This window comes from Pterocles gutturalis, unplaced genomic scaffold (genome assembly GCF_000699245.1).
Source record: "Pterocles gutturalis isolate BGI_N339 unplaced genomic scaffold, ASM69924v1 scaffold18165, whole genome shotgun sequence".
Lineage (NCBI taxonomy): Eukaryota > Metazoa > Chordata > Aves > Pterocliformes > Pteroclidae > Pterocles > Pterocles gutturalis.
Window position 1 is genome coordinate 908 of NW_010138660.1, and position 13,690 is coordinate 14,597.

Sequence of the window (13,690 nt, forward strand, 5' to 3'; positions counted from 1 at the left end):
AAACACTGGTGTGTTATCAACATCTAGAAGAACTAGAAATACAAAGCACAGCACTGCAAGGGCTGCTATGGGGAAAGTTAACTTCATCCCAGCCAGACACAATACAAGAAGGAACTGAAAAACCAAATATGCTGCTTTCATGCACAAAGACATTTCTCTGTTCAAAGCTCTGCAAGCTCTTGTCTTCCCCAGAAAATAGTTCAAAATAATTTGATTTTATAAGCTTAAGGCCAAATCTTGTAATGTTTAATGGAAAATTTAAGTTGCATCTAAAATTTAAATGGAAAAAGCGAACAACCTCTATATTCCTTCCTGGTTTTCCCTACCTAAAACACCTCTTAAAATGCATTTTTAATTCCAGCTAACATTTGTTGCAGAAGCTACTCAAAACTGTAAGCTGATATTCCAGAATGATGTTCAGAGAAGCACATTAGACTAAACCCTTTCTTTGCATGTTTAGTATTGTGATGGTGTTAATTTTTCTAAGCTGGAAGTTTCCAAAGAATTTTAGAAAGTCTTTCAATTAAGTATTCTCTGCATGTATGTATATAAATAATGTAGCATACCAATTTTTAAGCTAATAGATTTCTGTGCTCTGGATGTTTGTCTGCTGTTTGTGTTCAACTCTTTAAGAAGAGAAAGAAGAAACCCTTTCAGCAAAAAAGAAGGCATTGACCCATGACATCAGCCAACTGAGAGAAGTATACGAACGCTTAATGGTGAGGTTTCCTTATCTACAGTTTCAATACAGGTAAGATCTTAGGTGATCCTAAAAGACATTTGAAAGTGCTTTTTGGGCATTTTGTGCATGGCTTGTGGGACTTGGAGGATAATTACATCAATTGCTTAGCTGTTGCTTTCTTTTTAGTGTCAGTGAATAATGACTGTGCTACCTGTGATGCAAGTGAAGAGGGGGAGGCGGAGGAAGTCAAGAAATATTAACTGAATTAATGGGCAGCAGGGAAAGTGATACAGTCATTCTTAAATGGCTACCATATCAAAATCATTGGAATTTTAAAGCTTTGTGTGATGGTGTTTGCAAGCCATAACTCAGCTTCAGTAGTTAAAGCCATAGAATCCAAAGGTCTAGACTGCAAAAATATGTAGTAATTAGTTTTCAGAGTCCTGTCTGAGGACTGTGAATAGACTTGCTTTGTGGAGGTCAACATTGTATCTGTCTTCACCAATCAAATATAGGATAGGATATAATAGGATCCATAGTAAAAATCAATTGAAAATTGTGTGAACAAACTACCAAAATCAGGAAGGACATTCTTCTAATGACTTTGTAACACTCTTTATTGGGAAGCCTCTTGCCATGAAGTATTTAATTTAACTATTTTCTGTGTGTTTTTTCCTGAGAGGATTTAGAACATTTTATACCAATATAATAAACAGTATTAGTTTTTAAATATATATATTTTTTTAAGATGTGTGGGAGAGAAACAAGCATGACTATCATAATTCAAATTTATTTTAAGAGATCCAGAAAAAAATTGGAATCCAAAACGTGTCAAAGGCCCTGTTGTGTCTCTTATCACTGTGAAAGATCTATCCAAAGCAAAAGCCCTAGAAGCGGTGGCTGGAGGGAAACTCTATAACATTGTTGTGGACACAGAGGTATGTTTATTACTTTACTACAGAACTCTAAATGTTGGCAGGAGATCTTGTGATTCAGGGTTATCGAGCATGATTGTTACTGAATGCTTGTGGTTCGGAACCATGTACATGTTTAAATTAGGTCAAGAGGATCATGCATACTTACTGGCAACAATATATTCCTCTTGCAATGCCCTATTGTCTTACTTTACAAAATCAGTTGTGTATTCAGGTATGCTTTGTAACTCTTCTCATTTGAGGTTACTGGCAAAGTGCTTTTAGAAAAGGGTCAGCTAAGGTGTCGATACACCATCATTCCACTCAACAAAATTTCAACGAAGTGTGTTCAACCAGACACAATCAAGTTGGCCCAGAACTTGGTATGTAAATAATTATGCTATTTACACTATTTTGCCTGTGCACCTCTTTCATTTTGTTTCTTTGCTAGAAACATGGGCTTCCTAATGGTTATACTGATAAGAATTCTATAGGATTTGAGAGTGTCTTGATTTTATTTTTTTCCTTTGTATCCTTTCAGCTGTATGATGTTTAAATGGATATTAATTATTCCACCCTTAACTGAAATAGTTTTTAAATGTTATGATGTTTTTAAAAACTGTTTTTATCAAGAGACGACAAATTAAATTTGACAATGCTTATAACTTAAGGCGTACTAATTGCTTCTCATTTGATTTCTAGACTGGTCATGGCAACTTGCATTTAGCCCTCTTTCTCATTGGATATGAACCTGAACTGCAGAAGGCAATGGAATATGTCTTTGGAACAACATTGGTCACTAATAGCTTGGATAATGCTAAGAAAGTGACCTTTGACAGAAGGATAATGATAAGAAGCGTTACACTTGATGGAGACACATTTGACCCCCAGGGCACTCTGCATGGAGGCAATTGCTGGTTTTATTCATATAATAATGCTGTGTTTCTGTTGGTTTGTTTACTGCTCTGCAGGTTTTTTGTAAAAGTGTTCAGTACCTGTTCTGTTTAGACTCACACTGGAGATAATATGATCTGTTTGAGCAAAGATTTATCAGTCTTGAGCTAAAATAAGATTTATTAGACTAAGAAAAAACTAATGGCAAACAATTTGCATAAAGTAATTTAGATTTTAAATGCTTAAATCTTATTTGTCCATATAATCTTCTTGAAAGGAGAAATGCTTTGAATTCTAGCACTTTTTGAAGTAATTCATAATTAATTTGAAGTCATTTCATAAATTACAAGAAGTTAGTTGATTTCACAAGAAATGCCTGTGTAATATTCAAAGTCTGCAGAATTAAATTCTATAACAGAAGAGGTAGTTCTCCACTGAGAACTACTGTAACTTTAGCCTAGCTGCCTTTCTGTTTTGTGACTAAAACAAATCATCAACCTACATCATTATTAACATTTAGAATTTGCTATTTGCCAGTGGTGAATCCTCTAGTCTAACTCCATTAGATTGACTTTGTTTTTTTTTCACTGAACAGGTGCGTCCTCACAAGTTGCACCTATATTGTCTAAACTTAAAGAAATTAGAGATATTGGAGTAGAACTGAACACAAAGGAATATGAACTTGAGACTGTAAATAATGAGCTGGCAAGCTTGAAGAATGTTGCTGAAAAGTAAGGTTTGCCCTATAAAATGTCTATAATTTCTCTTACATGCTGAGTAAATGCAATATAAAGAAGTTTTTTTTGGAGGGCATAGGGGCTGTTGAGAGTGTAATATGCAGAAAATTATTCCCTTCCTCCCTCTCTCCCTAATTTAATTTGGAAGTACAGCAATCAAGAAGCAAATTTAGTTTTTAGGTAACACATGCAAGAAAATTTTGTTTTGGGTAATACAGGAAAAAAAAAGGCATGCAATTATGTCTACTTGAAATCACTTGAAGTTTTCCAAAGTTTAATGAAGTCCACTGAAGAATGGGTCTGTTCCAGTCATATTTTGTAACATCGATAGAGATCTTTGTTTGTGATAGCTCTTATTTTCCTCCCAAAAAATATGAAGATACTAAAGAGGAACAGCAGAGTGATAGTGCTGTACAGATTTAAATTAAGTAATTGCAAGTATATTTGATATTCAGCTACTCAGTTACTGAAGATCTTTTAAAAGATGGAATGCAACAATATGTTTAGTCAGTTCTATAGGACTCTCATAAGGAGGTAGTGTTGTGTAAAATGCTATCTAGCAGCTGGATTTGTTTTTCAAATTGTTTTGAATTGTAATAGACTTTCAGAAATATGGCCAAAAGGAAAAAATGACTTCTACTTTTAGATAATTTTTCTTTAATGCTTCAGCCTAGCACCTGTCATGCTGCTGGTTGGAAAAATATGAGCTCTGAATTGTTGCCAAGTTCTGTGTGTTGCATTTGTTAGTTCTCAATATACCTTATGGAGTTATATATGTAGTAAGTTTCATACCTACAAACTTCACAATTACAATTAAAGAAATTATGTCAGACTTCCATACATTTGAGCTTGTCCTATAGTTGTAATTGTATCTCACATTAGAATGGGAATATAAGTGTTTATTTATCTACTTATTTCAACTTTGAAACTGAAGTGCTGGGTACCCTTCATTATAGCAGTGTATATCGTTACTGTCTTCAAAGGTACCAGCAACTGAAGCAGCAGTGGGAGATGAAGTCTGAGGAAGCAGAGCTCTTGAAAACAAAGCTTCATCAAAGTGCTTATCACAAACAAGAGGAAGAGCTGCTTGCCCTGAAGAAAACGATTGGTGACAAATGTGTTCTTAATCTTTTAGCTGAAAAGTAGTTGCTGAGAATGAAATGGATATTTGTCTGTTTGAGTAGCAGAATCTTCATTTAAGAAAACTATATTTTTAGCTTTGAATTTTGGTATACATAACAAATAGAGAATCAGAATAGACTTGTATAGAGGTGATTCATATAAGGTTGGTCATTATCTTATAGTAAAGGTTATATTCTTATTAAGTGTTTTATATACTCTATAACGAAAGGAAAAATGGCTTTGCAGGTAACTATTAAAATTGATTTAATCCTGTATTTGGGTAATCTTTGTTTTTTCCAAGCCATCTGTTTCTGTAGATATTTAAGGTTAGCACTATAAATAGTTTGCTTAACAAAAAGCACTGGAAAGAAGTACTGTTCATATAGCTAAGGAAAAATGTAAAAGGAAGCAAATGCAGCAATAAGTAAAACATCTAAAGAAAGAAGATGGACACAAGTGGTACATATGTAGACATAGTATTCTAGGGATGAGGTGATATCTTATTAGGTACAGCGCACTGTCCTGGAGTAATCATTGAAATAACTGACTTCAGTAACTAGCAAACATACAAACACTTTTTTCTGTTAGAGGCAAAGGTGAATTTCTTTCAGTTGGAGTTCAGGATGTAAATTGAAAGATAAGAACAATGCCCAATCTCAGTATTGTGCTTCTTGATTCAGTGGAGTGTGAAGAGACATTAAAGAAAACTGAAGAGAGCCAAAAGAAAGCAGAAGATAAATACAAGGTATTAGAGAATAAAATGAAAAATGCAAAAGCAGAATGTGAAAAACAACTAAAAAATGCCCAGCAGAAACTAGATAGTGCCAAGAAAAAAGCAGATGCTTCAAGCAAAAAAATGAAAGAAAAGCAGCAGGTAAACTTAACCTCTGTTGGCAATTTTCTCAATGTCAAAAGTGGTTGCTGTAATCATGAAGTCTGATTGTCCTGAAGTTTTCTTACTGTCAATTTTGGAACTTCCTGTATTACTCTACTCACTGACATAGAAATTGCTGATGCTTCTTTGTTATGAGATCGCCCCCTTGCTGAAGAACAGGTACTGTTAATCTCCTACAGCATTTGCTATGTCAAACTGAATCTTAATTCTTTCCATTTAAGCATAACTGTAATAAACTTGAAAACATCTCTCTAGGAAGTTGAAGCTTCAGTTCTAGAACTTGAAGAACTAAAAAAAGAAGAGGCCTCCTATAAACAACAGATAGCAGCTGCAGATAAAGCAATTAAATCCTACCAGGAGCAAGTTGATGCTATGGCAGCTGAGGTGTCCAAGACAAAGGTAAGAGCGAATACTGTGTTTCATTGTCTGTGTTGATGTTGCTGAAGATACGATCCCCTAAAGCTCAAATTGAAATGTGTATTTTGCTATTTGGATTTTCTTGCCAGCACTCAATTATGTTTAACTTAGTTACTTATTTCTGGCTTTGGTACCACAGATGAATTTTTCTTGTTGCTATGTCCTTCTCTTCTAACAACTGCCTAGCCTTTAAAAGAAGCTAATAAGTGGCTGTTTGATTTGCTTTTCAGGAATCTGTAGAGAAATCACAGAAGGAGCTGACCAAGCAAAAGGAAGTAATTATGTTACAAAATAAAGCAATTAAAGCCAAATCTGAAGAGATTGAAAAATACAGAGAACAAAATAATCAATTACAGCTTAAGTTGAAAGCATTAGAACACAACATCAGCAAACATCAACAAGAGGCTGCCGATGCTGCTGCCAAGGTATTTCAGAACTGTGCATTTCCTTTCATCCTGTGACCAAAAGTGGTCATTTCCCTTGCAACAAACAAAAGAAATAATGTTTTTTCTTAATAAGCACTGTCATATTTGCTGCTCTTGATTTTAAAAGTTTAATCCCAGGAGGAGAGGGTGGAAACTGTGAATTGTAACAGAGCTTATCAGTATGGACTAAGAGAGAGTAGATGACAGTGAGAAGGTGAGCAATGAGAAGCTGACTGTAGGGACAAGTTAGGTAAAGAAGCTAACCCTGAGATTTAGTGACAATGGCTTAGTCCAGATATAGAAAAATGTGTTCCAAGTAAATGTGATGCGTATATGTGAAAGCTCCCTTAAAATCTTGGTTCATCTACAGTCTTGGAAATCATATGAAACACCTGTGCTGCATTTGGATAGAAGAATTAATGTTGTAGAGCAATTTCAGGATGTTGATTTTTTTTTCTAATTATTTTTCATTCACATTTGAGAAGGAAAAAAAGTCTCAACGTATCTTGTTTATAGGTGACCAAAATGCTGAAAGAGTATGAGTGGATAGCTTCAGAGAAACCACTTTTTGGTCAGCCAAACACAGCCTATGACTTCAAAAATAACAATCCTAAAGAAGCAATTCAGAAGCTGCAGAGATTGCAGGAGAATAAAGAGAAGTTGGGGAGGAACGTGAACATGAGAGCTATGAACATGCTTTCCGAGACAGAGGAGAGGGTAAACATTCTGTGCTTTAACCTTTGAAGATTGGGCAGGCTGGGTATATGGTGTTATGTATAATGTAGCTTCATATTTTCATGTGCTCTATTTCTGAATACACCAAAAATTAAACTAAATCTTCATGAGTCAGCATTGTTAGGTCTTTTATGCTAATCTTATGTTATTGAACTATTCACTTGTGCACTAGTTTTCTAAGTTATGCATAATCTTGACTGTGGACTGTAAAAAGAATCATTTCATTCCTCCCTACCCCAGTCCATCCTAAGTTGGCAGCAGCAGCATTCGGCAAGCTTTGTGGTATCCGTTACAGTATCTAAGAATTACATACTTTATCAAAGGTTGCAGATCAAAGAACTATTCATCTTCAAGTATGATGGCCTGAAGGTGTTCCAGGGTTGTCTCCCATTCACCTGTACCTTGAGGTCATTCCAGGATTGTCTCAAAACTGTCCACTGACTGACACTTCAACTTTTCAAGTACTGTTTTCACAGTTAGAAGCAGCCTATTCTTCCTGTCAGACTCCAGAAGCATTCTTTCTTTTATGAAAAGGCAAATGAAACATTAATGACTTGAAAAGGAAGTGCAACTTTCAGACTAATTTTGATCTTCCCATTTGCTTATTGTTGAAAATTCTAATGTTTTGATTTGCAAATAATATCCTAAAAATTAAATGCTGCATACAACTAAATGAATGCTTTGGATTTCAAACATGTGGTTAATGCCTATTTCATGGTTACAAAAAGATAAACAGTTGAACTGTAAGATTAGCACAAAGTGTATTTGAGTACAAAGTTAATTGAAATCAATCTTTTCTTCTTATTGCACCAGTACAATGACTTAATGAAGAAAAAAAGAATTGTAGAGAATGACAAGGCAAAAATTATCTCAGTTATTGAAGAGCTTGACCAGAAGAAAACTGAAGCTTTACATATTGCTTGGAAAAAGGTATGATACTAGAAGTCTAATCTTCACATTTTAGCAGAGGATCAGATTTATCTTAGATTGCTATTTTGCATATTTCCATGGGAAAAAAAAAGCTCTCTCTTTCCAGATCTAATCTCCCTTGTGCAGTATTTAAATTATAGAACAGCCACTTCATTTCTCCTGTTACATCTCACTTTGGAGAATAAGACATGAATTCTCTGAGAATTCTAAAGATACAGTTCATCCTGCAGAACTACTTTACCATTTGGTAAAGTGCCCACAAAAATTTAAGGAAGGTTATGCCACTGGCATGCTGAAATCATTGTCTGTCGCATGGAAGTTGGACAAAACAGTGATGGTCTGTTTTTTTGTTTGTTTGCTTAAGTCAGTATTTGACCAGAGTTAAAATATTCTTGTTCTGTGTAGCCTCATCCACTGTGGGGCTATGGACCTGGGCTACTGTTCCTGCCACTGACAGGACAGGTAATACTGGAATTAAGCAACAGCTGATGTATGTTCTTATTATCCAAGCACTCTGCCTTCTTAGTAGTTCCCTCATATCATGAACTGTAACAAAAGTATAAAAATTTCCCTTTCCCTTTCTACATGGAAAGCTCTTGGCACATTCTTTTCTGTTTTAACAGGAAAAGTTGTACTTTTTGGCTTTTGAGAAGATTATGTCAAAGATTAAATTGCTCACAAATTAAGTATTAGTTTTAATTATTACTGCCCATACAAAGATATCACTGACAAAATGATACCTTTTCGTTGCAAAATCTTGTTTGGCAAAAATTAGTAAATTGTATTTAAAAGCATAGTGGAATAAGTAAATTCTTGGATACATTCCTTGACATAGGAAATTTTAATCTACGTTTACAAAGATGTGTCCCATCCAATACCTGGAGATGGTTTAAGTGATCCTGAGAAGAAAAGGAGTAGGGAGGATGGCAGTGTGTGCCTCTTACAAGGTGCTTATATTTTTAATAGGCCTTTAATTGTGAGAAATAACAATTTACCAGTTAATAAATCTGAGGTGTCCTCCATATATCCCTTGGTGTTGCTTCTCTTTTGAGTACAGAGAAAAGAAAAGATTCCATGTACTAATATTTTCTCACCATCTTCTATGTGCTACTCTTCAAGAAATAAGAAGTCATTGGGTTAAACTGGGCAAGACAGTGCAGCTTACTGATAAATTTTCAGCTGTTTGTGCTCTTGATTCAAAGCATGTACATACGTCTCTTATGGCCTGACTTCTAGGTGAATGAAGACTTTGGTTCAATTTTCTCAACACTTCTACCAGGAGCCAAGGCTATGTTAGCAGCCTCTAAAAACCAGAACATCTTGGATGGTCTGGAGTTCAGAATTGCCTTAGGAAATACCTGGAAGGAAAACTTAACAGAACTTAGTGGAGGACAAAGGTTGGTGAACTCTGTGGGTTTTTTTTGTTTTCCATTGCAGATATGTATGTAATTGACATGTCTAGCTAATTGTAGTTCAGAAAAGCAAAAAATTAGTATTTTCCTTGGTCAAGTCAGGGACTCTGTCACCTTCCAGCCTGACCTAATATTGAAAGCATTATTAATTCAGTTCAGCTCCAAGAGGAGTCTGACTGAGAACAATGCGTTACTTGGGATATGATCACAAACAAAATTTTTCTCCATGGACAAGTGACAAAAAATGAATTGAGTAGTAAGAAAACTGCATTTAACTCTTAAGTAGTACAGAGGTAGTGTTGAATTAAATGCACCAGCCTTTGATGAGTTATAATCTCAAAAATCTAAATAGACAAGTTCTGCCCCAGTGTCAAAGTAGTGTCATGGTGACAGTTTTCTTCTCCACTGATTACATCTACTGTGTAGGGTGTGTGCTTCTTTGCAACTTTTAAGGAAAAATCTAACAAATTGAAAAGTAGAAACAGAATTTAGGAAGAGGAGGCAGATATAGAACTTTCTGAAGGACAGAATGCTTCAAGAACAGTATGTTGAAAAGCAGCACTGCAAAACTCAGAATTGAAAATAGGTAAAGAATGGCATGATTTAAAATCTCATCACCCAGCTAACCTGGTCTTCTGATAAAAGAATAAGTAACATTTGCCATTTCTGGAAGGTCTCACATTTTGAAATCTGAAGTTGTGGCAGAAGCTGTCATCCTGCCTCTTCAGAACTCAGCATTGATCTGCTTTTGAGAGCATTTTGTTACTACTAAACAATTGTTTTTGTAAGCCAAAGCTTCTCAAACAAGAGGGTAAAACATACCTTTCTTGTTCTCTGTATTAGATCATTGGTGGCCTTGTCCTTGATCTTAGCCATGCTCCTCTTCAAACCTGCTCCAATTTACATCTTGGATGAAGTGGATGCAGCCCTTGATCTCTCTCATACTCAGAACATTGGGCAGATGCTTCATACTCATTTCAGACACTCTCAGGTATGATCTTGAAACTATTGTGATCATCTATTTATGTACTTCATTATTTTCAGAGGTGGTCTGCCACCGAGGAGTCTCAGCAGTTCAAGTGTTTTATTCCAGAGATGTGTGTTGTATTTCTAAGTTGTTTCAACTGAAAGTTATGCTGATGATATGGTGACTATGAAATTTATAAGCATTACATTTCAATGTAAGCTGTTGCCACAGTGGCTAAAAACCAGGTGGTAAAAGGTAAGAGTATCTGTGGTATGATGAATTTCAGGCATGACCCACATCCTGAATTTTTTTTTCCCAGTTTTTAAACTGGGCTTTAAAAAATATTTTATTTTTGATGCTGTTGAAATAGGCCATGCACTAATACATGAATAAAATCTGTAGAACTCAAGAAACTTACTATGCTGAATGAAAGGCAGTGCCTGTCTTTATTTGGTGGTAGGATGTGAGCTTTCCAAATTATGAGAGAGGGGGAAGGTTTGTTACGAGTATTGTCAAGCAATTTGAGCAATACCTTTAGACTATAAAAGAACCTGCATTCTTACAAAATTTGTGGCAACATTTTTTCCAGGGATAGACACACCATTAATGGGCATTCTGTCCTGTGGCCTGTCACCCAGGCTCAGCATTGGCATATGGTCACAGCTGTAAGTCATTAGCTGCGGAAAATGTCTTGTCTGTGGGTATACGTTAACCTGCCCTAGCACATTCTTTTGGGCTTCAGTTATATTTACAATATTTTTTTAAGAATTGCCACAACAATACTGGCCAAATAAAGTAAAAGAAATCTTTTTAGAAACCTTTTCCAATGTTGTTTAAATTCTTTAGTTGGATGGCAGCATTTACTTTAACCTTTCTGGTTTGTTTTAGTTTATTGTAGTGTCCTTGAAGGACGGAATGTTTAAGAATGCAAATGTCCTGTACAAGACCAAGTTTGTGGATGGTGTGTCTACTGTTGCAAGATATGAACAAAGTGGAAATTATGCACCTGCCTTTAAGAAAGCACAGAAAGTAAAAAGAGGAACTGCAAAAGCATGAAACTTCTTCACTGACACTTTACGTGCAGTAGCAGCTTCTTCGGCGTTCTCAGTCTATAGCTAGGCTGGGAAGAAACTCTTTGAACGTTTTTTTTAATAAGGTATTTTTAGTCTTGAAATACTCATTTATGTCCTAGCTTTGAGTTTACATCTGCACGTTATTAAGAACTGAAATTCTCCTTAGTCCAGAAGACTGTTGCCTAGACTGTTAGCTAAACTGTCTCCGTTTCTTCCTCTTGGTGTCCCCTAAGTAATTCCTGTCATCCCTTTCTAAGCATTTACATGTACACATACATGAACAGTAGCTCTGAAAGCTCAGCAGGAGGAACTGAATCCTTTGAATGAGGAAAATCTGATGTGACTTGCTGTGTTTACAGCATTCAGAAAACATGTTGCAGTCTTCATCTCCTGCTGTCAAATACCAGAGAAAAGGGGCATACCAAATTTTAAGCTACTATAATTGTAAGGACAATTTTTAACAATTAATTAATTAATTAACAATTTTTAACTCACAAGTTATTTTTGCAATTTGCTGCAAATGCTTTATCAATAAAGCTATTTTAAGGTAGACAAACTGATTGTGTACGTGCCTTTCCTTCCTCGCTGTTTTTCATTGAACAGTTCCTTGTGCAGAACTAAACAGTTTTTGCTTTATTCCACAAAGTTTGATTATTTAACTCTATACTCTAAATGGCAGAGGTAAGAGCAGATCTAAGTATTTTTAGACACGCATGGTCATCATCAAATTGAGACATCCTGATGTGTCTTTTTCTCTGTTTCCCTTGTCTTCCCTTACAATGAACCCAAATAACATTATCCTGCTGCGTTTACTGGCCAGAAATAACATGCTAGCGCTCAGAGGGCAGAATCCTAGCTTTGATCACAGTGCTGCAGCGGCGGTCTCTGCTCACCACAGCACGCTGGACCACAGGAGAGGCATGTGGCCCCACCACTAGCAGTGGTGAGGCTGCATGTTTTGGGGATGTTCATCTTGCCAGTTGGTCACTAACATCCATAAAGTCTGTACTCGCTCTCCTCGGCTGAGCTGAGTATTTTTTTCTTTCTTTTTCCTTCCTTTCAGAATGCCATTGAGAAAAGTAAATTTAATTGAGGCTGGCTGAGGGGATGTCCATACCCAGAATAGTTTGGAAGTGTTAAGTCCTTGAATATTGCTTAAATAAATTTTCCACCTCATAGTGTTCTCTTCCATATATATCTACATATAATACATACGTGGAATAAAACTATATATATATATATATGTGAATTTTTAAAAAATAGGTAATGTATATATACATTCTGTAAACCTGCCTGGTTGCAAGAGCTGTTGGCTTAAAAAGCAAATTCACACAGTTCCTCCTAACTGGGCACTGTCATTTGTAACACAGCCACCTTCAGTCTGACTAGGTGACACCGCCGGCATCTTAGGTGAGAGGCCTGGGGCAGGTAGGCCAGTGCAGATCAGAACACAAAGGTGCACTTTGAATTTGGAACAGAAGAGTACTGTAAGAGATTTGCAGTGGAAGGAGAAAAAAAACAAAACAGTCACTTCAAAGAACAGGTCATGCAGGTTTTATTTAATTTTACCTTTTTGGTAAGCAGGAGGGTTTTCTTTTAGTCAGGCCATTCACATACTTTGACAGTACAGATTGCAGTGAATTGGATGGAGATCTTGCAGCATTAGAAAACTTTCCTCAATATACATCCATTTAAGCAACAGCTTGTAGGTCAGAAGGTGAGTGCTAGTCAAGTCTACACACTGCACTCCAGGTATACAAAGCATTGCAGCAGCACAAGAAATGCCCACATTGGGCAAAGTACAGTGTGTTTTACATAGTGCAATCCCTTTTAGAGGAAAAACTCTAGGAAGGCCACATCTATCTATTTATTTTTTTTAAATCCTGTCAAGTTTACAAATGCGAGGGGGATAGAAATCAAACCTCGGACTGAATTAACTTTTGTACAGGTAGGTTTTGTGTATAGGCACGTACTTTAGAGAGGAGCTCTTTCTCGTGATTACACAACAGGTTCAGACATATTGCTTTGTGATTCAGAAAGTGTTATACCATCTCTAACCTTCCTAACACTCTTAGCCGGGGTTGTTGATCCAGCTGTTTGTAGAGTTCCTAGAATATGCTCTTCCCTCTAGTGTAAATCCCCAATAGACAAATCCAGGTTGCTATTCACAGCTATTACAGTTACTCTACCTATGGCCATTTTTGACCATATTAGGCATTGCCTCTGAATACTCCAGTCCCCAGTGTGAAAACTCACGCAGATTACCAGAGATGTGGAGGCTCTTGCTTTTCTGTTACTGTCACTCACCAATACGGAAAAAACCCAAGTCAGACAATTACCTGCTACAGCAAAGCATCATGGGTAATATTCATCTACTTAAAAAAAAAAAAAGCACTCATGACACTACATGTCATGGTAAGCAAGTTTTTGAAGATACTGCCAAGTGATTTGCCCAGTAAAAATTTAAAATGTACACTGTGCTCAATA

At 36.1% G+C, this 13,690-nt stretch overlaps 1 protein-coding gene across 1 annotated transcript; it reads left to right on the forward strand.

The window, feature by feature from the left end:
- Window positions 1–633: 633 nt before the first annotated feature.
- SMC2 (structural maintenance of chromosomes 2) lies at window positions 634–11,186 on the forward strand (the record flags this gene model as incomplete). The annotated part of the gene is made up of 14 exons (XM_010083083.1): window positions 634–751; window positions 1,482–1,620; window positions 1,860–1,979; window positions 2,299–2,503; window positions 3,086–3,221; window positions 4,211–4,335; window positions 5,030–5,223; window positions 5,500–5,643; window positions 5,892–6,086; window positions 6,603–6,803; window positions 7,635–7,751; window positions 8,988–9,148; window positions 10,007–10,154; window positions 11,019–11,186. Coding segments are annotated over 14 exons (2,171 nt in total), but the record flags the coding sequence as incomplete, so codon positions are not given.
- Window positions 11,187–13,690: the final 2,504 nt, after the last annotated feature.